The following is a 27,590-nucleotide window of genomic DNA, read 5'->3' as shown; positions in this document are numbered from 1 at the left end:
ACACTCAATACTGAAATAATTAAGGTTAAATTTTGGCTCAGATTATTTTTCATGAAAAATAGATTTTTAGTGATAAAAAACCCTTGTGTGATTTCCTCAAGTGGAAAGGAAAAAAAAAACTTTATTGATTTTCTTTGTCTCTTTTCTTATTGAATAGAGAACATTGCAGTATCTCATTCATCATTTCAAAGTTTATTATTTTTTAGATATTTCACATAGCATGTAGATTTCTATAACTTTTCATTACTTTGAAAAAATAGCAGTATTATTTTAAAATATGTTTTGGAGTATTATCACATGTTTGGTCAACTCAGACTTTCCAATATATTGTAATGATGATATTAATAGAAAATATAAAGATAAATGATACAATAGAATAGAATCCCTTTACCCTAAATCTCTCTCATTAGTCTGTTATATACTGATAGCAAATAACTCTCTGGTATATAACACACTTGGTAAATTTACTCTTTTATACTTTAAAAGTAGAAAGTCATGAATAAAACTTTTGGAAGTTTATTTTATATAAGTTCTGGTTTGTAAATTATCAAATTCTCTTCTGTAGTAAGTGATGATCCAAATGAGTCAATGTTTTAAATGTTTTTGCTCTTTGACTAAAGTTAGTGGCAGAAGGCAGTGAACCCTGTGTTTTTCTTATTTTAGTTCTGATCTTTGAAAAATTCGTATAGGTGGATTACAGTTTGTGTCTGTGCTTTATTTACCTCTTTTTATTGTGATACTGATGCATAGTAGAACTTACCAAGTTAGCTTGCTAGTTTAAATTCACTAGAAGGAGGACAATAGTCATAACAGCTTTTTATGAACTATTTTCTTGAAAAGATTTAGATAAAATAGTCTTCTGCTTAAAAATCATTTTTCTCGGAGTTCCCATCTTGGCTCAGTGGTATGAATCTGACTAGTATCCATGAAGATGCAGGTTCAATCCCTGGCCTTGCTCAGTGGGTTAAGGATCTGGCTTTGCCATGAGCTGTGGTGTGGTTGCAAATGTGGCCCGGATCCCATGTTGCTGTGGCTGAGGCTGTGGCTGGCAGCTGTAGCTTTAATTCCATTCCTAGCCTGGAAACTTCCATGTGCTGCTGGTACAGTCCTAAAAGGCCCCCCCCCCCCCAAAAAAAATCATTTTTCTCTATCAATCTCATGCTCAAATTTATCATTTAAAACAATCATCTCATCGCTCTCTTTTTATTTATTTATTTATTTATTTGCCTCTTCTAGGGCTGCAGCCACGGCATATGAAGGTTCCCAGGCTAGGGGTCCAGTTGGAGCTTTAACTGCCAGCCTTCACCACAGCCACAGCAATGCCAGATCCGAGCCACGTCTGCAACCTACACCACAGCTCATGGCAACTCCGGATCCTCAGCCCACTGAACGAGGCCAGGGATCAAACCCGCAACCTCATGGCTCCTAGTTGGGTTTGTTAACCACTGCGCCACAATGGGAACTCCTCATCTTTCTATTATTAATGAAAGGCACTCCCAAAGTCTCAATAAAGCAGATGATTGAAATGTGTCAAGAATGGTTTTGATAATTCTAGTGAACAGTTAACTAAATATTCTTAATTTATGTGTTTCTGAATCAGACTGTTTCATTGGTTGATTGGTATTTGTTAACCGTATTATAATCAACTTTAATTTAGTATTAATGAATATTTACTAACAAATGCATTACCAATAAATATGGAAAATTTAAAAAATGAAGTATTAAAGAAATATCAACTATATAAGTATTTAATTTAATGTGATGATTATCTGGCCTAATTTACACCAAATTGTGTGTCAGCCAAATGATAATTAAATCATTGTAATCATTCCCAGGCTTGTAGTAATTATTAAGAATGAGTAATTTAAAATTACTTAGTTGTATTTTTCATTTATTATACCATGAGTGTTTCACATGCATTTTTTTTTTTAGTCCTTTTGTCTTTTTAGGGCCACCCCCATGGCATTATGGAGGTTCCCAGTCTAGGGGTCGAATTGGACCCATAGCACCTGGGATCCAAACCACATTGCAGCCTACACCACAGCTCAGGGCAACGCCAGATCCTTAACCCACTGAGCAAGGCCAGGAATTGAACCCAGGTGTCCTCATGGATACTAGTTGGATTCCTTAACCACTAAGCCACAATGGAAACTCCTCATGCATTTTTTAAAAAAGTTCTGAAATTTAAACTTTAAGTGCTATATCACATTCATTTCTATAGTATAATTTATTGACTAGTTCCCCTTTTGTTTGACAACCCAGTGATTAGCACATTGTAACAAATTTTGACATTTTTACTTACTAGTCAAGGTTAGGAATTTTAGGAGTGCAATATATATTAAAAATGACAAATATTTTATGTGTCTATATGTTTATTAGTGTGATATATGTATGGACCTCAATAAACTAGCAAATATATGTGTATTCTTATCTCCCTGAATCCTCACCAAATATTCTATATTATCAATTTGCTATTTTAATAGGCAACAGTATTGTTTATAGTGAATTTCTTTCACTTCCAATAAAATTGTTTCCCATAAACTTCTTGTTCTTCTTTCTTTCTTTCTTTTTCTTTTTTTTTTTTTTTTTAGCTTTTTAGGGCCGCACCCACAGTGTGTGGTATTTCCCAGGCTAGGGTCGAATTGGAGCTATAGCTGCCAGCCTACACCACAGCCACAGCCTACGCCACAGCAACAAGGGATCCGAGCCACATCTGTGACATACAACTGATAGCAACACCTGACCCTTAAACTACTGAGCAGAGCCTGGGATCAAACCCTCATCCTCATGGATACTAGTTGGATTCCTTTCCACTGAGCCATGACAGAAAACTCCCTCCCATAAACTTCTTTATTTTTTTTTTTTTTTGCAATGATTCCTTTTTTTATAATTCTTATTTTTTTTATTATTACTCAATGAATTTATTACATTTGTAGTTATACAGTGATCATCACAATCCAATTTTATAGGATTTCCATCCCACAACCCCAGTGCATCCCCCCACCCCCCAAACTGTATCCTTTGGAGACCATAAGTTTTTCAATGTCTGTGAGTCAGTATCTGTTCTGCAAAGAAGTTCAGTCTGTCCTTTTTTCAGATTCCACATGTCAGTGAAAGCATTTGATGTTGGTGTCTCATTGTATGGCTGACTTCACTTAGCATGATAGTGTCTAGGTCCATCCATGTTGCTAAAAATGCTGGTATTTCATTCTTTTTAATGGCTGAGTAATGTTCCATTATGTATATACACCACTTTTTTTGACTTGATATTTATTATGTAAACTGTCCCTGTCCTTTAATCCAGTTATCTGCTAAGTTTACGTTTCTTTGAAATTTGTAGAGCTTTTAGTGTACTAAGGATGTTATTATTATTTACTTATCATTTTCTGTAGATGTTTTGCCAATGTGACATTTGTGCAGACATTAGAAGATTTCACGTAGCTTGATCAATTATCTGTGTGTTTTTTTAAGCTGAGGAATCATTTGGTATTCCAAGGTAGTTTATACTCATAGTTTGATCTATTAAAAATTTAGCTCTTTTTATCTATCTAGAGTTTATGTGTGTTGTAAGGTTCAGCTCTATTTTTTTTTTGTTTTTTATTAGCTGAATAATTCATCAAATACCTATTGATTTTTACATTTCCTTTTTTTTTGTGTGTGTGTGTGTCTTTTTGCTATTTCTTGGGCCGTTCCCGCGGCATATGGAGTTTCCCAGGCTAGGGGTCGAATCGGAGCTGTAGCTGCCAGCCTACACCAGGGCCACAGCAACTTGGGATCCGAGCCGCGTCTGCAACCTACACCACAGCTCATGGCAACGCCGGATCGTTAACCCACTGAGCAAGGGCAGGGACCGAACCCGCAACCTCATGGTTCCTAGTCGGATTCGTTAACCACTGCGCCACGACAGGAACTCCTACATTTCCTTTTTAAAATATTTTGTTACTACATGTACTTGAGTTTATTTCAAAAATGTCCACTACATTTCATTCATGTTTTAAGTCTTAAATTAGAATCCCATAATTTGGGTTAAATTTTATAATGTACATTAGTAACCACTTGAGTATTTTCATCTCTGCTAATATTTTGATTCTTAAAAGTTTATTCTCTTGGGTAAAATTTAGATTCTTGTTTTTCTCAGTTTCTTAAAAAAATACAAATAGCTTTTGGTTGAAATTGGGTTAAACCTGTTAATTTGTTTGGGTAAAACTGAACACAGTAATTTTACTGAATTCAGACTTCTTAACTGGGAGCATTGTATGTCCATCAGTAAAGTGTTAGCATTTTATGTATATAAATGTTGTCAAACATTTCTTGATAATATTCAAAAGTGCATTACTTTTTGCTGCTTTTGTGAACAGTTTTTTTTTAATTATGTCTACTGAAAAGTCACTGTTTTATAGAAAAGCTAAGGTATATACATATGTTGTATAGTATGTCTTGTTAGTGTGCTCTCTTCTCAATGGTAGGGAGTTCTTCCATTGGTACACATGAGTAGTGAGTATACTGGACAGAGAAGTGGAATTTTATTCCTCTCAGTTGATACCTTGCAGTTACTTAATATTCTTCTTGTTCAATGTTATTTTCAGTAAATAAATATAATTTGTAAGCCAAGTACCTAAGGACTATTATGACTATGGGGATAACTTGATAATGTTTCATAGTCTGTTTTTATGAAAATCTGCATTTTGTGACTTTGAAGGCATATTTCACATTAAATAACTTTGCTCCTTAGAAAGTTCATATTTTTATGATATTATCAAAACAAAATTAAAAATGTTTGAAATATTTTGGCCTTGTGTTTCTTAATCATTCTTGACTGGAGAGTAAATTTCTTCAATGTATTTTGTTAATAAACTGGAAGCTTAATGGTATGCAGAGAAAGCTTAACATAGTTTAACATCTATCTGCAATGTTCCTGACAAAGAAACATAAAGCAGTACATTAGCAGACTCATTTTGTCACAGAGTGATACTAAAATACCCTCAAAATTGGAGTTCCCATTGTGGCTCAGCAGGTTAAGAACCCAACTAGTGTCCATGAGGATGTGGGTTTGATCCCTGGAATCACTCAGTTTGTTAAGGATCCAGTGTTGCCATGAGCTGCTGTGTAGGTCGCAGACAAGTCTTGGATCTGGCATTTTCACAGCTGTGGTGTAGGCCAGCAGCTGCAGCTCCGATTCAACCCCTAGCCTGGGAACTTCCATATGCCGCACATGTGTCCTCCCCCCCCCCCAAAAAAAAACCCTTAAAACAACTAGCAGTTGAAATATTAGCTATCAGGCCAGATGTATATTACTTCAGGTATGTTAATTTATTTCATGAGGGCTATTTGATACAGTACTACTACAATGGAATTGTAGATTTCAAAAGCCTAATTATTCTTTAAAAAAAGAGTAAGAATAGTTGCTATGTGAAATAGGCATCATTTAATTTACTGTCATTACTATATTATCTTCCAGCTCATGGGGCATTCAGAATGGGACCACAAACGAGGGCCAAGAGGATCACAGGTGAGTTTCTTCTCCTTTTTTGTATTTTGTTTCTGAACACTTTGATCCCTGAGTTGTCTAAAACTCAAGAAACAATAATAATAATGAGACAGAGGATGAGGCAAAATAACCATGCCATTTGTTTTTATTTAAGTTAGCTGTAATTAAAGTCTGATTTCACATCCCAAGGGCAGATGTCAGTATACTCCTCCTTAGAGCTTTCTGGTCTCCCAGATTGGTGGTGTTTATGTGAATGTCGATTTTATATTCCTCTTGTCTCTGCAGGATACATTTTGATCAGCAACCCACTCTCTTGATTTTATTCACTTTCTTTGATAATTTTTCTATGTGTTTTCTGTTTTTCTCTATCTTCCTGTTTTTGGTTAAATATTTTGAAATATAACCAGAGTAAAATCCTGAACTAATTAGAGATTTTGTCTCTAAATGAACTATCCTCATCTTAGGGAAAGAGAAAGATGAAAGGACCTATTATTTGGGAAAAGAAACACATTCTAAACCTTCCTATATTACCAGACTGTTTTCATTGTCTTCCTTATGTCTCCGGCAAGGAGAAAAGCTTCCATGACGCATTTATGCTTTTTAATGACCTAATTAGACATGTGGATTTGTTTTGCTTCCATAATTACTTTGCCTGACAGAATAAAGGCTGAGTTTTACACTAAGAAAATTATCTCTCTCCTCCTAGGGTATTTTGTGAAGAAATATAAAAATCATTTATCTCTTAGCAGCCTGTGTTTACCTGACTGTAAACATGCCAAATACAAAATTAAGTGGTTGGAACATTTTTACCTCTGCTGCTCACATTTTCTCCTTGCCACTAAAAAATATAGTAAAGTAAAGAGAGTTGAATGATTTTAAGTTTGTGCATGAAAGGTCATTGTGCAAGGTGACATTCTCCCAAGGGTTTTACCAATTTGACATGGACCTTGCTGTCACTAAGTCTGCATGGATGGCAGTGTAATTTAGGTCACTAGGAAAATACAACCAAGTAAGTCAGTTGTTTTTAGTTGACAGTTTAATAGCCATGGTTTTATTTTTTCCATTATCAATTTGATTAGTAGATAATATAAATCAGTCCAATTAAATTAGGATTATCCAAGAGAATTTATGCCTCACTTTCCCTCACTCTCACTTTCCATGTCTCCATTTTCTCTGGAAACTCTCCCTCTGTACACATTTAGTATTTCAAATCAGAATACTAAATTCTCCAAGGCTGGTCATGAAATGATGAAATTAATGCAAGGTACATGCTTTGTCATTCTAGAACAATCAGTTCTAAAAATGAGCACTGGTAGGAAATTCCATGGTTTCTGACTATTGCCACCAAAGACATTTTGATATTCAGAACATGCCAAGCAACTCGATGAGGACGTGTCCCTTCCAAGTAATGTAGTTTTATTTCTTGAAAGTTTATTTAAAAAATATATAATTATATTATTTTATAAATTACAATATATTATATATAAATATATTTATATCCAATAAATATATATATTTTATACTCCCCATATGATTTATTTGAATATAATTTATCTTCAAGTTTGGATTGATCACTCTGTCATTATACATTGAAAAAATGTCATAAAAGCACAGTATTGTTTGTGTTAACTTTAAACTTAAAAAATCCAGAAAGAATATTTTAAAAATTCCAGATATTACGTGTAGCTAGAAAACTTAAGCATTCCATGCACAAAATATTTCCATAACTAAAGTTTGATTATTATTAGAAGCCTGAGATGATTCTAAAAAGGAAAGGCTTTGGAATGTTCTTGCAGGAACTACTCTTATCAGCATCAAGGTCTTTCTTGGGCCTCTTCACTAGCTAAGTCTTCTAAATGTGGTATACATTTGTCTCACTTTGGTCCTAATACTCAAGTAACAATCGTCAATATAAAAAGCAAAACTATGTGCCAAAAAATAAAAATGATAACAATTACAATAAAATACTTTTTCTGGAAATTCCAGATCCATAAAATAAGCACAAAGCAATAACCTCTTACCTTATTCTAATTCCCCACTGCAGGGAAGAAAAGGCACTGAATTTATGTTTTAGATCATTTACCCCTTTTATCTTGCTTTATATTTCCTTGGACAATATGTCTAAATCACTTCAGTCATTCAAAAGGAATTTCAGACAAACTGCATTTGAACACAGATCTCTAAATATTTTACTAATACCCCAAAGCCTTGCTCAAATCCCGCCTCAATTGAGTTTAATTGAAGACAGGTTTTTAAGCGCTTACTATGCGTTCCGCCCTGTGATAGGTCTCACTCTGAAGAAAAACTGAGTGACAAGTTTACTACATTCCAAGAGCTTACTAAGTTGTGGTTGGAAATAGCATAATACTTGAGTGTGTAATTTGCATATAAGGCAGAGTGGTAGATGTAAAATTAAATATATGAACAAAGTGTGATATGAGTTGAGGTGGGGCAGAGTATTTATTTATGTCCAGTAGAACTGGGAAATTTGGTGATAACTGAGGTGAGCCTTCGAGGTTAAGGTGTCACAAGTGCGAAGAGGGAAAGGGAAAATCTTGAGTCAAAGTCTGAACTGGCAGAGTGTGGCAATGTTTAGATATAAGTTAATTTCTTTTATAACTGCTTTAGAAACACTTATTGGCTAGGAACTGTTGCAGGACCTACTGTGAGGGAATGATCCAGGGAATGTCATTCTTTATTGATTAAATATGAGGAGGAAATAAGGCGGATCAAGAATTTGAAATCCAGGACTTGAAGAATTAGTGCCAGTATATAACCCAGGCCAGTTTACAGGGAAGAAGGATGAATGAATTTAGTGTTAAGCTGTGTTCACTGAGAAGTGAAGATGACAATTCCAAAAGGGAAATTCAGACAAATACTTGGAATGCTGTTCTGATGCTCTGTAGCCGAGTTGGAGCAGCAGGTGTCAACTAGGGAATGCCAGTCATTGTACATATGATAATCGAACTTCATCAGGCGATAGATCCTAGAAGAAGAATATTAGAAAGAAAAACAGAAGAATGGCAGATTCTTCAGCAAGATTCAGTATAAGGGCTGGGAGGAGCCTGGGGAGGGAGTCAAAACATGCACACAGTCTCACTAGAGACCAGAGGAAGGAGAATTAATGCAGAATGGAAAGTAGCGAGTATACTGTTGAGTTACATGCAGAAGAAGGCTGAGACCACAGAGGTTCAAGAAAACAAAAAACATGGGAAATATGTTTGGATTTAGTGATGAGCAGGGTGTTATTGAACTCTGAGAATGCAGTTTTGATCAAGAAAGGGTGGAAAGCAGAATGCAGAAATTAAGAATAGTGTAATATAGTAGGAAGAGTTTTGTTTCAAAAGGAAAGTAGAATCAAGAAAGAGGCGGCAGCAGGAGTGCCAAGAATTTCTTTTTATGCCAAGGTGAGGTGTATGTCTTAATAACTATTAATGGCAAAGAAAGAGAATCCATGTAGAGAAGGAAACACTGAAAATTCCTAATAGTGAACCAGTTAAGGACTGAGGAAATAGTGTAGTTCAGGGAAGGGAGTGCACTTTCTCCCAAAGTGGTCCTTTTGGCAGGTTCCTTTGGCACTTGTTTATGTGTTTTTCTCACACTCCACCAGTCTCTGCCCCAGATTCATAAAAAGTGACCATGTTCTTAAATGAACTGCTGGATAAGATCCTCCAAAAAGCACATATGAATAAGCTTTGGAAAGAAAGTAGTGACATCAATACCAGAACAGGAAAGAAGAAATAGGGACAGATAGTACAAGATGGAAAAAATACTGTGAGCCTAATGATTTCCATTTTCTTGACTGAGAAAAGTACATAAAGTTGGGGATATTATAATGGAAACGCTTGCATGGCAAAAAATATATATGGAGTAAATTTGGTTTAGATATCTCAAAACAGGGACTAACTTGATGTGTAAGCATCAAGAAATACCTGGCTGAGTAGTATCCCATTGTGTATAAATACTGCATTTTCTTAATCCATTCATCTGTCAATGGACATTTAGATTGTTTCTACATCTTGGCTATAGTGAATAGTGCTGCACTGAACACAGGGGTGCATGTATCTTTCTGAATGAAAGTTTCCTCTGGATATGTGCCAGAACAAGGATTGATGGAGCACATGGTAATTTAGTTTTCTAAGGAACCTCCATGAAAGGAGGTTTTTCTAAGGAACCTCCATGAAAGGAGGTTTTTCATAGTGGTTGTACCAGTTTGCATTTAGAATGGATAAGCAACGAGGCCCTGCTATGTAGCACAGGGAGCTGTATCCATTCTCTTGGGGTAAAACATTGATGGAATATAGTATGAGAAAAAGAATATGTGTATGACTAGGTCATTATGCTGTACAGCAGAAATTGATACAGCACTGTAAATCAACTATATTCTATTTCAAAAATAAAAAGAGGGAGTTCCTGTTGTAGCTCACTGGGTACAAACCTGACTAGTATCCATGAAGATGTGGGTTTGATTCCTGGCCTTGCTCAGTGGATTAAGGATTCACTGTTGCTGTGAGCTGTGCTGTAGGTTGCAGATGAAGCTCAGATCCAACATTGCTGTGGTTGTGGTGTAGGCCTGCCACTTCCGCTACAATTCAATCCCTGGCCTGCAAACTTCCAAAATGCCACAGGTGCAGCCCTAAAAAGCAAAAAAAAAAAAAAAAAAAAGAAAGAAAAAGAAAAGAAATACCTGGTAGCAGGCAGTGGGCTGTCACAAATGGGAGCAGATAGCATGCAAGACAAATTTTAACCTAGTTTACGTGCAAAAAACACCAGGATATATCAGGCACGTTTTTAGCCATGAAGGAGTCAAAAATGAACTAAACTTTGATCTTCAGGAAGCATATAGTTTATCTAAAGCCAGCCTTATCTTAGAGGATAAACAATGATCAGCTTATGTTAAGGTCATTCATCATTACCAGTGTGGAGTTAAACTTCTCCTGGCTTTCCTCCTGTGTGCTTACTAAACACAAGATTTTCTCAAATTTGATGTAGTCTTCTAAAATGATATCATACTGCATTAAAATAGATGATAATGTGTACCTTTCATATTAAATACTTAACATAGAAAAATGCATATCTTACTTCAAGTAAATTCCAATACTGAATTGCATGTGACTCTTCAAACTCAGCAAGAATTTAATTAACATTGATTTATTTACTCTAGTCTCAATCATTCTGATGTAATTTATAAGCTCACTCACAGCTTTCAAGCTGAGATTTCTTTTTTTTTTTTTCTTCTTCTTCTTTTTTTTTTTTTTTTTAAGTATGTGTTCTCCAATAGTGGATCATCCACATTAGGGAAGATGCTAAATGATAAATAAACTTCCAGCAGCAGGCAGAACTCTTTTCTGGCAGTGTTCCCAGTAATACTAAATGAAGTCAGGGGATAAAATTCTCAGAAGGCAATTAGGTTTTTGCCTTTTCTTTCCTCTAAATTCTTGAAGAGAAGTTTTTCAGTGGGAAGTTAAGAGAGACAATAGAAAATTGCATTCCTCTGAAAAGCTTAAAAGTGGTAGGAGGGAATTGAAGGAGTCAGCCATTTATTTATCACTTAGTTAAAGGTCTTTGTGGTAAAAGATGACTTTAGTTTGTGAATTTGTGAGGTTGCTAATATTGTAATGCACTAGGAACCAGAGGGCCCATATTTACCACTAATCAGAGGCTAGCAGGTTCTTTAGTCATTTAATATATACTTTTAAATAGTTTAAATGTTTAATATTTTTATTGAATTAGTTGATTTACAGTGTGGTGTTAATGTCAGGTGTATAGCAAAGTGATTCAGTTATTCATATATAGGCATATATATACATACTCTTTTGCAGATTCTTTTCTCTTATAAATTATTTTAAGGTAGACTTCCCTGTGCTATCCTGTAAGGACCTTGTTTTTCATCTCTTTTATTTACAGTGGTGTGTATCTCTTAATCCCAAACTCCTAATTTATCTATCCCTCCCCGTTTCCACTTTGGTAAGCCTAAGTTTGTTTTCTGTATCTATGGGTCTATTTCCAATTGTATCAAGTTTATTTGTACCATTTATAAGTGATAACATATGATATTTATCTTTGTCTGGCTTATTTCACTTGGTATGGTAATCTCTAGGTCCATCCATGTTGTGGCATTATTTCATTCTTTTTTTTATTACTGAGGTATATCCACTGTATGTGTGTATGTGTGTGTGTGTGTACCACATCTTCTTTATCCATTTATTTGTTGTTGGATATTTAGGTTACTTCCATGTCTTGGCTGTTGTAAATAGTGCCGCAATGAATGTTGTGGTGTATGTATTTTTTTGAGTTATAGTTTTCTCCAAATATATGCCCAGGAGTGGTATTATTGGATCATATATTCTATTTTTAGTTTTTTAAGGAACTTCTATACTGGACTCTATAGTGGGTGCACCAATTTACATTCCCACCAACACTGTAGGGGGATTCTTTCCTCCCCTCCTCCACTATCTAGCATTTATTATTTGTAGACTTTGTGATGATGGCCATTCTGACTGGTGCAAGCTGATACCTCATTGTAGTTTTGATTTGATACACTAAACTATTTATCAATATAGAGACTAACGGTTTATATAGTCATTTAGGTGATAATCTCCTTGACATAGGTTGTGGTGATGATTGTTTGAATCTGACACCAAAAGCAACAAAAGTAAAAATAAACAAGTGTATCAAACTAAAAAGCCCCTCCATAGCAAAGGAAACCATCAATGAAATGACAAGGCAACTTATGGAATAGGGGGAAATATTTATAAATGGTATATCTGATAAGGAGCTAACATCCAAAAAATATAAAGAGCATATACAACATAATACCAAGACAAAAATAATTTGATTAAAAAATGGGTAGAAGATCTGAATAGGCATTTTTCCAAAGAAGACATACAGATGGTCAACAGGTGCCTAAAAAGATGCTTAATATCATTAATCATCAGGGAAATGCAAATCAAAACTACAATGACTTATTCCATACCTGTTAGAATGGCAGTTATAAAAAGGCAGCAACAACAAGGGCAACAAATAAAAAGTGTTGGCGAGGATGTGGAGAAGAGGAAATCCTTGTGCACTGTTGTGGGGAATGTAAATTATGGAACCACTGTGGAAGACAGTGGTTTTCCATAAATTAAAAATTGAACCACCACATGATCCAGCCATTTCCAGCTCTAAGTATTTATTCAAAGAAAATGAAAACACTAATTATGGGAGGGACTGGGAGCTTGGGGTAAATAGATGCAGAATGTAGCCTTTGGAAGGGATTAGCAATGGGATCCTACTATGTAGCCCTGGGAACTCTGTCTAGTCACTTATGATGGAACACTTAATGTGAGAAAAAAGAATGTATACATGTATGTGTAACTGGGTCACCATGCTGTGTAGTAGAAAAAATATATATATAAATAAATGATAAAAAGAAAAAATAAGTAAATACAGCCCCCATGTTTATTGCAGCATTATTTTCAATAGGCAGTATATGAAAACGGCCTAAGTGTCCATCAGTGGATGAATGGATAAAGATGTGGTATATTATGGAATATTGGAATGGAATGTTATTCATACATAAGAAAAGAATGAAATCTTGCCATTTATGACAGCATGGCTACATCTTGAAAGTATTACAGTAAGTAAAGTAAGTTAGACATAGACAAATACCATATGATCTCTCTTGCAGGTGGAATCTAAAAGCTCATAGATATAGAGAATAGACTGATGGCTGGATGGGGTGGGCGTGCAAAAAATGGATTTTTTTTAGTTAAAATTTAATAAAATTTCAAAAATAATTTTAAAGATTAAAAATGATCTATGTCCTCTGTAGTAGCATGGCTTTAAGTATCTACCACAGAAGTTCCAAACTACAATACTTCTAGAATAATCTATATCTAATAATACATCTATCTACATCAAGTCTCAAGGATGAATTTCCACTGAAAGGTATTATAGTTCAGTATCTTGTCTGCTTGGATATTAAAGAGAATGGATCTGTTGCTAATAGCTACTGAAACTGATGAACCTAAGCATTGCCTTCTAGGGTCTAATTTGGTAACAGATCAGTTCTTTATGGGTTAAATCATTTGTTTTTGATAAGAGACTGTGAAGAGTAATTTAAATGCCTTCTGCGGGAGTTCCCGTCATGGTGCAGTGGTTAACGAATCCGACTAGGAACCATGAGGTAGCGGGTTCGGTCCCTGCCCTTGCTCAGTGGGTTAACGATCCGGCGTTGCCGTGAGCTGTGGTGTAGGTTGCAGACGCGGCTCGGATCCCGCGTTGCTGTGGCTCTGGCGTAGGCCAGTGGCTACAGCTCCGATTCAACCCCTAGCCTGGGAACCTCCATATGCCGTGGGAGTGGCCCAAGAAATAGCAACAACAACAAAAGACAAAAAAATTAAAAAAATAAAATAAAAATAAAAAAAAAATTAACTCCATATATTTTAGAAAGACTACCATACTGATTACCTTGTAATTTATTCCAAGGGATTAATGTGAGCAGATTGGGAGTCTGTTACTACATCACCCAAATGCCTAATGTATTACCAAGGGTAATTCATGCCCTAGATGAAGCTGACTTCCCATGTTACTTTTTTTTTTTTTTTGGCAAACATAGTGGGTTTTTTCTCATTTTTAAAGTTCTTTTACAGTTGATTTACAATTTTGTGATAATTTCTGCTGTGCAACAAAGTGATTCAGTTATACATGTACACACATCCAGTCTTTTAAAGATTCTTTTCCCATATAGACTCATCACAGAATATTGGGTTGAGTTCCCCATGCTATACAGCAGGTCCCTGTTGACTAGTCATTCCATATACACAGTGGGCCTATGCAATCCCAAACCCCCAGTTCACACCCCACAACTTACCCCCTTTGATAAGCATAAATTTGTTTTCAAAGTCTGTGAGCTCCTTCTGTTCTGCAAATAAGTTCCTTTGTATCTTTTTTTTTTTTTAGATTCCACATATAACTTATATCATGTTTGTCTTTCACTCTCTGACTAATTTCACTTAGTATGTTAGTTTCTAGGTCCATCCATGTTGCAGCAAATGGCATTATTTCATTTTTTATTGTGGCTGAATAATGTTCCATTGTACATATGTACCACATCTTCTTTATCCAGTTCTTTGATGATGGACGTTTAGGTTGCTTCAATGTCTTAACTATTGTAAAAAGTGCTGCAGTAAACATTGGGGTGCATGTATCTTTTTGAATTATGATTTTCTCTGGATAGATGTCCAGGAGTGGGATTGCTGGATCATATGGTAGTTCTTAAGGAAATTCCATACTGTTTTCCATAGTGATTGCAACGATTTACATTCCCACAAATGGTGTAAAAGGTTCCCTCTTCTTTGCACACTCTGCAGCATTTATTGCTTGTAGACTTTTTTTTTCCTCCATTTTTGGCCACCCTGTGGTAAATGGAGCTCCTGGGCCAGGGATCAGATCCAAGCTGCAGTTGCAAGCTAAGCAGCAGCTGTGGCAACGCTGGACCCCACGTCCCTGTGCTCCCAAGATGCCATCGATCCTATTGCACCACAGTGGGAGCTCATGCTTGTAGATTTTTTGATGGTGTCCATTCTGGCTGGTATAAGGTTGGCACCTTATAGTAGTTTTGATTTGCATTTCTCTAATAATTAGTGATGTTGTGGTTTTTGCCCCTCTGTATGTATTTTATGGAGAATGCCTATTTAGATTTTCTGCCTATTTTTTGATTGGGTTGTTTTATTTTTTGTTACTGAGCTGCATGTGTTGTTTATATGTTTTAGGGATTAATCCTGTGTCAGTCACTCCATTTGCAAATATTTCCTCCCAGTCTGTGGGTTGTCTTTTCATTTTGTTTATGGTTTCCTTTGCCATGCAAAAACTTTTAAGTTTAATTAGGTCCCATTTATTTATTTTTGTTTTTATTTTCATTACTCTACGAGGTGGATCTGAGAAGATTTTGCTGTGGTTTATGTCAGAGAGTGTTCTGCCTATGTTATCCTCTAAGACTTTTATAGTATCTGGTTTATATTTAGGTCTTAATCCATTCTGAAGTTATTTTTTTGTGTATGGTGTTAAAGAGTGTACTAATTTCATTCTTTTACATATAGCTGCCCAATTTTCCCAGCACCATTTATTGCAGAAACTCTCCTTTCTCCATTGTAAATTCTTGCCTCCTTTGTTGTAGATTAGTTAACCATAGGTGCGTGGGTTTATTTCTGGGCTTTCTATCCTGTTCCATTGAGCTATATTTCTGTTTCTGTGCTAGTACCATACTGTTCTGATGAGTGTAGCTCTGTATTAAAGTCTGAAGTAAGGGAGTCTGATTCCTCCAGCTCCATTTTTCTTTCTCAGGATTGCTTGGTTATTTGGGGTCTTTTGCGTTTCCATGCAAATTTTAAAATATTTTGTTCCAATTCTGTGAAAAATGCCATTAGTAATTTGATAGGGATTGCATTGAATCTGTAGATTGTCATTTTGACTCTACTAACCAATGTAATGTTTTTTTATTTGCATTGCCCTCTCCTTTTTCACTTTTCCATGTGTTAATCTAATAACTGTTGCCACTGGTTTAGAAATTGGTCCAATAATAATTTCATTTTTTTAGCCACACTCCACAGAAAGGTTTTTTTAATTTTGTGCTGTGAAATTTGCTTGAATTTTGTTTATATGGACAGACCCACACACCAAATATTTGCCTGGGCCCTACACATCTTAGGAGTGGCCTTGTTATTATGAATGATAATGGCAGGAAAGGACCAGCTTGTTTAATACTTATCGAATGACCCTTTTATCTTGGGAACTGGGCCATCACCCCATATTTGCACTGCCTTATGCTCATTTTTGTTAAATCAGCACTTCCTGGTACATCATATGAAATAAAACAAAGTTGAGTATTTTGTACCCTCTTGTCCATTAAATTCTTCTCTAGGTGTTTTAATTACCCGTTAGTTGGATTTACACTGTTGGGTAGTCTTATCTTCCTCCTCCTCATTCTGTGAACTAGCTTTTTATTTAGTTTAGTGTTTAGTTTAGAGTTTAGTGTTGTGCCTTTAATTTTCATCAAGAAGCTTTACAAGGCAGTCTTAGAAAATTTGTCCTTGGTAGAGATATTTTTTGGAAATGTCCACAACATCCATAGTAATAAAAGATTGTAGAGACATTTTTCTTTGTTTCTGTTCACAGAAGGGAAAATGGTGTTTCTTGTGAATAACTAAACCCAGTGTTTTCTACTTCTCCAGCATCTCTGGTCTCCCCCTGTAGATGCCAGTGGCCAACTCCCTGCCCTCCAGTTGTGATCATGAAAAATGCTTCCAGACATTTTCAAGTGTTCCTTGGGAGGCAAAATTTCATCTGGTTGAGAACTGTTGAGATTATGGCATAATCTCTTTGCCATGCAAGTGGAAGAGAATAAATATTTACTGATGGGTTTCAACATGTCATATAGGAGACTAGGAGGATGCTTCTTCAAGCATATATGTTTTCAGCTTTTTAAGTTCCATCTTTGAGTCTGCCAAACAACAGTTTTGGAAATCACAGTCATTTTATTGTGAAGTATTACTCACAGTAGAATCATGTCCCAAAACTCTAGGAGGAAAAGAATGCACTTTTTTTTTTTTTTTTTTGAAATCTTTTTAGGGCCGCCTCTGTGACATATGGAAGTTCCCAGGCTAAGGGTTGAATTAGAGCTGCAGCTGCTGGCCTAGGCCACATCTCATGGCAACGCTGGATCCTTAACCCACCGAGCAAGACCAGGGATCAGACTCATGTCTTCATGAATACTAGTCAGATTAGTTATAGCTGAGCCACACGGGAACTCCAAAAAATGCACTTTTTCCACATTTAAGCATTCCAGTGTCAGAAGAGCAGCCTGGGATAGTCTGGCTTTGTCCAGGAGTGATTGTACAGAGTGTGTTTCTGGTGAACAGAGTGACTTTGATGAAGTCACTAAAGGCCTTGGTCTCTCTAAAATGACATCGATGAACAGGAATCAAACAAGGCCACCAAATAAAAGGGAAAATTGCCACTGGCATTTATGCGTTTTTCACCCATGTTTATAGATTAGTAGACATGCTTTTTACTACGTATTGAATGACCCTCTTATCTTGAGGACTGTGAACATCGTTCACATGACACACACATTGCCTTGTGCTTGTTTTTGCCAAATCAGAGCTTCTGGTGCATAATATGAAACAAAACAAAGAAGTGAAGTAAGCAACTAAGGATGACAGCTCTTTACCTGCAAAGCTGTAAATAGCTTAAGCAACAATTAAATTTACTAAATGTATAAAGGCATACTTAGAGAGGGATAAATATAACAATACCACTTTAATTCCTAGACATTTTTGAACCTTTATTTTTTTTTGCATTTGCAGCTGTTATTATGTTCTAGGTTTTTAAAAAGATATCTTGGTGTACACATTTAGAAACTGAATTAATTAGTGCAGTTTTTTTGTTTTTTGTTTTTTTAGGGCCGCACCTGTGGCATATGGAAGTTCCCAGGCTAGGGGTCAAAACAGAGCTGTAGCCGCCAGCCTACACCACAGCCACAGCACCGCCAGATCTGAGCTGAGTCTGCGACCTATACCCCAGCTCACAGAAATGCTGGATCCTTAACCCACTGAGCGGGGCCAGGGATTGAACCCATGTCCTCATGGATGCTTGTCAGGTTCATTACAGTTGAGCCACAGCAGGAGCTCCCTGAAAGTATTTTTGCATGTGAATTCCTATAAAGTGAATACAGACCTTTGGAAACTAATCTTGCAGCTCTGAAGTTTTGTCTTCCACTTGCTGAAATAAAAGAAGAAAGATATTCTAACTGGAAATCCATCCATTTGATCTTTGAATTGCCGTACTTGACAGAGGGAGATCATTTTTATCGCATGCTCAGGGGATTTTATGCTATTTCTAACATAGAGTAAAATCTTGTTCTTTATTAATTGTCATACTCTAAAAGGAAAGTTTAGGGGTGGACTTTTAAATTTTTACTCTACTTCTAAATAAAACTTATGAGAAAAGATTGTGTTGAATATCATTAGATTTTCATAGGAGACAGAAATCTAAGCCTAGATATACTGACTAGAGCAAACCATCAGATACAGCATGAGGTGAAAGTGAGGTGAGACAGTTCCCATTGACAGTTGGAAGGTCATTAAACTAGAAGGGGTGAATTAGGGCAACAGAAATAGGAAATAGTTGTGGGGAATGGTTGATCTTTTATGTTGAATATAGGCATCTGGTTTGGTATACTAACAGAAAAGTACCAAGATATAGGGTTTAGTATCTTCTTGGTACAACTGATAGAAACTTAGAATGAAGCTTATTTAATTTCTTCGTAGTTATACATATACCAGGTTATATGTAAAAATGTATATTACTAATGCATTTACAAACTTATTTATGGCATAGGAATTTTTCTGTGCTTCCCTACTAGGGGACACACTAAGAAGTTTTTTAATAGCATTCCTCACATGGGCTTATAATGTTCTCAAAGCTACTGATTTTTTATAAAACTTTACAGTGAAGGATGAAGATTGCAGGATAGTTCTATCATCGTATTAAGTGATTGTCCCATTTTGTATAAAATTTACCCATTGTATAAAGTTAAGTAAATCCCAGGCACTAGTGGCAGTAATTGCAAGGCAAAACCTTGGCACAACATCAGAGATATTAGTGAACTGTAATTATCTTAGACATCACAAAAATGAAACTTCTTGTCACATTTGATTTTTCAAATGATAGGCAGGGTTTTTTGTTTTATTTTGTTTCCTCTTTGCTTTTGTGATGGTACCTTATGCAATGGCCAATTCCTGGAAAACTCTGAGCATTACAAGTTAAAGCTTGTTCTTATTGGAAATCCATAGGTTATCGAACTTGAATCAAAATAGTTTGCTTTGGGAGTTCCCTTTGCGGTGCAGCGGATACAAATCTGACTAGTACCCAAGAGGATGTGGGTTCGATACCTGACCTCACGCAGTGGGTAGGGGATCTGGCTTTGCTGTGAGTTGTGGTGTAGGTCACAGACACAGCTCAGATCCTGTGATGCTGTGGCTGTGGCATAGTCTGGCAGCTCTAGCTCTGATTCGACTCCTAGCCTGGAAACTTCCATATGCCATGGGTGCAGCCCTAAAAAGCAAAAAAAAAAAAAAAACAAGAAAGAAAGAAAAAACCATAAAAACAAACTTTGCTTTGCTGAATTTTGTGGCCCGATGGTTAAGTACTTGGGGTAACAGTTCACACTCGGATTTCTGTAAATATTTCCATTTTAGAATTTTATAAGCATGTTCTTTTCTTTTCAAATCATTTCAATCCCAAGACTACAGAAAATTGTTTACATTGTTTCAGTGATGCACACTTAAAAGAGCAATTAAAAGAAAAAGTCAGGGAGGGGGGAAAAAAAAACTCTCAGATGGAGATTGTGGGTGAAACAAACAGATGGAAAAGAAATTTCAAAAGTAAACCAATATGATCATTCAGGAAGATAAAGAAGTGCAAACAGATGTAAAAGCCCTAGTTTTCAAAGGATTGGAAGCAGGGGAGTGAAAAATTGTCTATCAAACATGATATAAGAGAGATCCAAGGGACAAAGGATGAGTAAATAGAGAAAAAAACCATTTCATGAAACAAGATCAGGACATAACATTGCAGCCATATTAAGAAGGTTAGAAACATACATACAAGTTCTTTGATTCTGAACATTATAATTTGGGGGTTTGACAGTTCTCAGTTCTTCAAAAACATGGCAATATGATGCATATTTATTGTATTTTTAGGCCTTTGTATGGTTTTTGAAAAATATTCCAGTGTACCAAGTACACTTGTGAAATCTAATCTGAGGACAATTTTATTTTCTTCTTGATAAGTGCTTTATGGATATTATTAGCTACTTTAAGATACTACCTATTTTTATCTGGAGCGAATTTCTGCCAATACTAAAAGAAAAAATAGGAATGCTCACTTCCCAATGTTGAGAGGAAATTCTCTTTTCACCATTTTAGGCACTGGTGGTCGTGAAAATTTTAATTAGATGCAGTATAAGAAGTGATCAGTTTTCCCAGAGTGAAATTGTACATATTATACAAATTGCCTACCTAGAACAATGAAAAGCTATGTTACATTAAATATCAAATAGTTGAAGCATTTCCCTTTTTGTATTATAAAATATCTTAAACATGCAGCCAAGTACAGTGCACAATGTCCAAAAAATATTCTCATGCATTTAAATCTATAATGTTGAAAGAAGATATTAATATAATTCCTTGTTCAAGGCTGTGCTAAATTAGGAACAGTCTGCATTGTAATCAGAAGAAAAAAAGAGCAAATACTTTTTAAGGAAATTTCAGTTTGATATGATTATTTATCATGTGAAGTTAAACTAATGCATTTCCCTCTCCTGTCTTTTTCCATAAACAAATGCCACAGTACCAAGACCAAAACATAAGAAATAGTAAAATTATATATTTTTCTTCTTTTTGAACAGAAATAGCAATGCCAAGTTCAGTTTGTTCCATTGGTTTTAAGCCAAATAAATGGCAAAAAATAGTGAAAAGCCTGGTCAGATCATGTGTCATAGTTTCTATTAAAGTCCTTATATGAATTTCAAATCTCTGTGCCACATGAGACATGATCATTCCTTTACTTGAAAAGTCCATGTCATGAGAAGAAAGGAAAAAGGGGGAGGAGAGAAAGGAGTCATGCTGGCCTTGAATGCTATATTTGATTCAAAATTTATAATTGATAGATGATTGCTTAGAAATAGTCTTAATACTTTTTTCATAATGTATATATATTTTTCTCATTCATAGTTATGTGTTTAGCTAAATTTACTTTCATCTTTTTGGTCATATGGAAATTTACAGAATATGGAAAAATTAGAGTATGAGAATTAGAGAATATGGAAAGAAATGGACAAGATTAGTTTTTCAAGGAGGAAAGCAAGATGCATTTTATTTGCTCTTCAAAGAGAGAACATTGATAAATATGTATACAAGTAATATCTACTTTGATATCATTTGGAACAAGCTCATCTATGACCACTATATTAAGAAATATCACTAAATACATTAAAATAAATGCCTTAGTCATAAGCATGCCCTATATTAAAAACAAAGAAACAGAAACAGACTCACAGACATAAAAGACAAATTTATAGTTATCAAAGGGGAAATTAGTGGAAGGATAAATTGGAAATTTGGGATTAACAGACACACACTGCTATATATAAAATATGTAACCAACAAGGTCCTACTGGATACCACAGGGAAGTACATTCAAGATCTTATAATAAACTATAAGGAAAAGAATTTAAAAAAAAGTTATATATGTCCATGCATAATTGAATCACAGTGCTGGCCACCTAAAACATCAACTATACTTCAGTTAAAAACAAATCATTATCTCTTTGGAGATATTTAAAATACAAAATTTATTACATTAAATATTTTATTCCAAATAGATTGGCTTTGTTAACTAGCCTTAAATTTTTTTAAAATTATATTTTAGAAAATAATCCCTGGAGTTCCCTGGTGGTCTAGTGGTTAGGATTCAATGCCTTCAGTGCTACACCCTGGGTTCAATCCCTGGTCTGGGAGCTGAGATCTCATATCATGCCACTGCATGCTGTAGCCAAAAATAAAGAAAAGAAAGAAAGAAAAAGAAAAGCAGCCCTGTAATGGGTCACCAGATCAACTTAAAATCAACTTCATGTCCAAAAACTGTAAAATTGAAAAGTGATGTTATTATTCTTCGCTACAATGTCTTCTAAAAGTGTTACTTTCTATACATTATATAGTGGTTATTTTAGCATTTAATGATTATCTAGTGGTTATTTTAGCAGCTTAAAAGATGAAAACATTCTTTGTATTTTTATTTTAAAGGTTTGGAGTTAGGACTATAGATAGTGTGTTCATCTTTTCATTCTTTCATATATAACAAAAGGGTTGTCATATTTGCATACACAGTTATATAGTTTTTGGAGGGTAGAATCAAAGAATAAAATAAGAATTGTAAAACCTCCTAAAGCAACATCCTTTTTTAAAGATTTTTTTTTCCAACAATTAATATAGGCCAAAGAGTGCACATTTACATTTTGGCATTAAAAGGTAGTTAATGATATGTAGCTAATGTGTGAATGACACAATAAGGATATAGAATGTATTCTCATTAAACTCCAGTTAAAATATTCAGTGAATAAGCTTAAACCGAAGGGGAGGAAATTAAATTTTGCACGTAAGATTTTAATAAAGTTCCAGTATGGAAAGTGACTATGTATTTGCTCATAAACAAATGAAGAAACAAAAAAATAAGTCTTGAAGATTTGGATTGAGTACTGGTCTAAGGCTTTTCTAATAGTTTGTTATCAGCGGTAGTCATGACAACAAAGCAAAGGGATTAATTCAACAAAATCTGTTCTGCGGGGACACCTGTGGTGTTGCATTCAATTCTGAATGCCAGAATTCAAGAGAAGTATTATAAGTTGATACCCTCACCCAGAAGATCAGAATGTTTAGAAACAATTTGGGGGAAAATGTGTGTTTTCTTTTAAAAAAATATTTATTTGTTTGTTTATTTAGTCATTTTAGGGCTGCACCCGTGGCATATGGAGTTTCCCAGGCTAGGGTTGAATTGGAGCTGTTGCCACCAGCCTCTGCCACAGCCACAGCAACACTAGATCTGAGCCATGTCTGCGACCTACACCTCAGCTCACAGCAACGCTGGCTCCTTAACCCATTTAGCAAGGCCAGGGATTGAGCCTGCATCTTTGTGGAAACTAATCAGGTTCGTTAACTCCTAAAATGTGTCTTTTCTTAAATCATCAAAAAATGTTGGATACAGAGGGAAGTGTGAGATTTTTTTATTCTTTTTAGCCCTATAAGAAAGCTATTTGGACAAATGGATACAGCACATGTGCAGTAAGATTTTGATTGAAAATTACAAGAAAGTAATTTCATGCAATTCAGATTGATTTAGAAGTAAAGTAATGAGTCTTCTGAATATAAAACTGTTAAATAATTGTTACATAGAATAGTTTCTACTAGGGTAGATGAATTAATTTCATATGGTGGGTTTCCTGTTGGTTTTTAAATAGTGACGTATAGTCCAAGGTACTAAAACCTCTATCTTCTTTATTAATGTATCTCAGAAAAGAGTTTTGTAATTCTGTTCTTCATTTGATGGAAATTTCACAATCTAGGCAAACCATAAATTTTAAGTCATAACTGGATTATAGTCTGTACAGAGTAGAATGGTCACTTCTACTTGGGAGCTGTTTTAAGGCAGTCTTTCCCATGGATTAGCATTCAGTGAACATCCTGTGAATGTCCATTCGGTATCCCCTAGGGAGCACAAGTGATTCTGATTGACAAGTTTTAGGTAGACATAGGAAATTTTCCTTTTAGGAAGTTTCCTGGGTGATGGAAAGTGTGTCCATATTATTATAGCATTGACTTAAAGGAGATGGAATGAAAGGTGAATGGATTTCAGTGCCTCTATTACAACAATTCTCATTTCTCTAAAATTTGCTTTCCAGCAATATTCAGTAGGTTGATTATTGATTCAACATAATCTCCTTTGTCTCACACATGCCTGAAATTTTAGAAGTAGAGCTAAATTTCTTTGCTACTCCTTGCTTGCTCATGTAGAAATTGTGGGAGCTTTTTTTTTTTAAATTATTTTGGTCGTTTATTAGTATGAATGAAGCATGATGAATAGAATGTTTGATGCAGGTCTAAAGGCAAAGAAATGATGGTACCAGAGTTGAAAGGCAGAAATATCATTGAGGATTGATACCGGTTTCTCTCCTGGCACCAGAAGAGTAATTTACACAACTCCAAGGAGAGCCATTCACAGTGCAGTGTAGAAGAGTGATGACCCTTGGAGTTGTACAGTGTACAACATGCTCAACTGCACACATGACCCTATTTAGCCCTTTAAATCTACTTCTACACTCGTAACAGAATGGTTATTTTGAAACCTCAACTCAATTTTGTCACCCTGATTAACTCTCAGAAAAAGGACACAAGGCTTGTTATTTTCTGACTTCTAGCTGTCTCCTAAAATCTTCCTTCCCTCTCCAAAATAGATCAAATTTCTTGTACCTTGGATGGCATCATGTTATTCCACTCTTCCATGCTTTTAAAAGTGTGTTTTCTTTGCCTGCAATAAATACCTTTTTCCTTTGTTTTTATCTTGTTAAATCCTTCTTCAATACAGTTGAAGCACAGAAACATTGAGCACCAACTCTTATTTGAGTGAACAGTGCTCCCATAATACATTTTCCTCCATCATGCATTTATTATGAAACTTAGAAACTATGCAGAATTCCCCACCAGACACCAAGTCTCATATTCAATAAATGTGTCTTTTTTGAATCTTACACACTGACTGCCACTCAGAAATTGTTCAAGAAATGTTGAATCAATGAATGAGTGTATAGTGTGTACAGTGTGAAATCTGAGCACACAGAAGTTTTATTTAACCTGCTTCACAGTTTGGCTATGGTGTGCTCTTGCTTTAATTTGAGGATAACTGGAGTTCCAATCAGTATTCAGGAAAGCCTAGTTTTGAAGAAATGTGAATTGTTCCAACAGAGGCTGAACTTTAAAAAAATATCTCATTATTGATTATACATGGTGACAAAATTTACCAAATTATAGAGCTACTGCTGGTAAAAGGTCTGAATAACCTTTTTGTTCTATAAGGATTTTCAGCAGAAGTTATATTAGAGAAGGAGAATTGAAACACTTTTAAAAAGAAACCCAGAATGTAATGGAAGTCCAGTTTACAATAAACATTACTTCACTACTTTCTCAGGTTAATTTTAATATTAATTTTAATAAAAATATCTGGGATGAATAAAACTTTATAGCCAAAGTTCTAGAATGACTTTTAAAGAGTTACAAAACTATCTTAGAATGTTAAACAGAATATTTTATTAGCTTAGAACACTTCACTAAACTACAAAATAAAACCCAATCTTTCCACCCAAAAATAAATGATTCAAATGTGAAAATTTATAATCTTTATCTAGTACTAAATCTACATTTATCTAAATAATAATGTCCTGCATTTTCCCCTATTTTCCTTCTACATTGATTGCATACTTAGAGTTCTTAAGGTTCTTTGTTAAAATTTATGGAAGAACATAAAAATATATAATACTCTCTCACCATAGCAGAGAGTAATAAATATCTTTTGAACTACTTGAGCAGACAAATCATTTATATATGAAATATGCACGTGATTTTAGTCTTTTAGAGAGTACTGCTCACCACCATGGCTGCCAAACCCTGTGGTTCTGTAGTTCAGGTGTGTATTTCATGCTTTACTTAGAAGTTATCTTTGTAAAATGCATGGAATCCATAATCCAGGAATGTCAGTATTAGCTTCTCCCCACTCCCCAGGTTATATTGATTGGTACTAATCTGTCATCACTGGTCAAAATGGTGATCCTGCATCTCTAACCTTATGAATTTTCCAAACTTAGGGTTTGGTTCGTCTTATACTAATATGCTGAACTGGAAAGTACGTGTACTTTTTCTTTTCGTTAACTTTGTTGGTAGCTTTTCCCCATGTGATAAGTAGTTTCTCATTGCTTGCTGTAACACAAGATAAATGATTTGAACTAAAATATTCAAAGCCTATCTTTAATTAACCACTGGAAAAAGAATCTTAACATCCATTTACTTTTTTTTTTTTTTTGCCACATCTTATACTAGATACTTTTATTCATTTTTAATCTAGAAAACAGTTCTGGAAGGCCAGTGATAATTATTCAGCTCAGGTTTTGAATACCTCCTTGTATGGCTACAGTGCTAGTGGTGAGGCCCCTTCCCTGGAAACAGAACAAATGAATTTTGCCCCTCAGGAAGCTCATCTTCTAGAGTTCTGGATAACATTACACATTTACAAATGAAGAGGCAGACGAAACAGTTTTTATGACTTGCCAAAAGTCACAAAGCTAGAAAGAGGCAAGGTTGTGTTCCAACCCATTTCTGTCTGACTCTAGAGAGCTGCATTTAATTTTACTGTGCTACAATTACCTCCCACCAAGAACTCTTTAAGATCTGATTTGTCCTGAGGCTGTCAAAACACTACCAGATAAGGTAAAAAGGGAATTTTTTTTTTATACCCAAACTTGTGACTATCATTTAAAATAGGTACACTCATTTTTGTTTAATGAATTATGAAATCTTAATTTTCATTAGGACCATGAGCCCTGTATTGTGATGGAGGTTATAAATTTAGTCTCAGAAATATTTAAATAATTGCAAGGTCCACCTTTGAGTGGTGGGTTTTCCAAACAGCCTTATAAATGTGCAGGAAATAAACATTTCAGAATTGCTTTTCTGACGAAAAATGGTAGTTTCAGCCAACAGAAATATACCTCTGCATTTTCTGCTGCCAAGCCTGCCTTACATAAATTAGATTTATTATGTACAATGCACGAAGTAGTAATACTTCAAACCTGTACAGCTCTCTAACCTTTCCACTTTACCGCGTATGCGGCAGGACTGTTAAGGAGGTTAGTTTATTTATGATGGAGTAGAAATTACTTCTGAATATGAACTCTGGAAGACCTCTAAAAGGGCTTCAACCTCTAATTTAACCAATAGCAGCCCACAGAGGTGAAATTTATTGTACTTTGTCTTCTTAAAGCTGTACATCTGTCAAAGCAAAAGGTTATAATTAAATTTGCTTGGAATTTCATGGAACTAGAAACTTTATAGTCCTGCAGAATTTCACACTCGCCAAAATGAAAGACAGGTTGTTGTGGTGGTTGAGGGAGTGACCGTTGTCATCAGAAAGATCCCAACTCCACGACTGAGTGCATGTCGCTGTAATGGGATTATGACCACTAGCAGTCATAATTTTTTCATCCAGAAAATGAGCTAACATCTACTGGTCTAATTGCTCTGTGGATACAATACATTGTAAAGGCATTGAATCAAAACGAGCATGTGGAGTAAATATGCTCATGTACATGGTAACTTAAAACATTATCATCATCTGCTGTCACCACCACCATCACCTCCACCTCTACCTCCACCACCTCTGTCTGCAGCTCTGTAAAACTCGGCATGGCGTGAAGGACCCAGGCCTTCTCTCTCATCTCAGAACACATACTACT

General features: G+C 35.3%; 1 protein-coding gene across 1 annotated transcript in view; it reads left to right on the top strand.

Moving 5' to 3' along the window:
* PDE3A (phosphodiesterase 3A) overlaps positions 1–27,590 on the top strand; it is a gene marked incomplete at its 5' end in the record, with an annotated part of 324,269 nt that overhangs the window by 188,309 nt on the left and 108,370 nt on the right. Inside the window, 1 exon segment of the mRNA NM_213736.1 lies at positions 5,459–5,509. Within this exon segment, the coding sequence (NP_998901.1) occupies positions 5,459–5,509 (51 nt within the window).

This window comes from Sus scrofa, chromosome 5 (assembly GCF_000003025.6).
Source record: "Sus scrofa isolate TJ Tabasco breed Duroc chromosome 5, Sscrofa11.1, whole genome shotgun sequence".
Classification (NCBI taxonomy): Eukaryota; Metazoa; Chordata; class Mammalia; order Artiodactyla; family Suidae; genus Sus; species Sus scrofa.
Note: the sequence above shows the minus strand (reverse complement) of the source record. Positions and strands in the feature narration are given on the sequence as shown.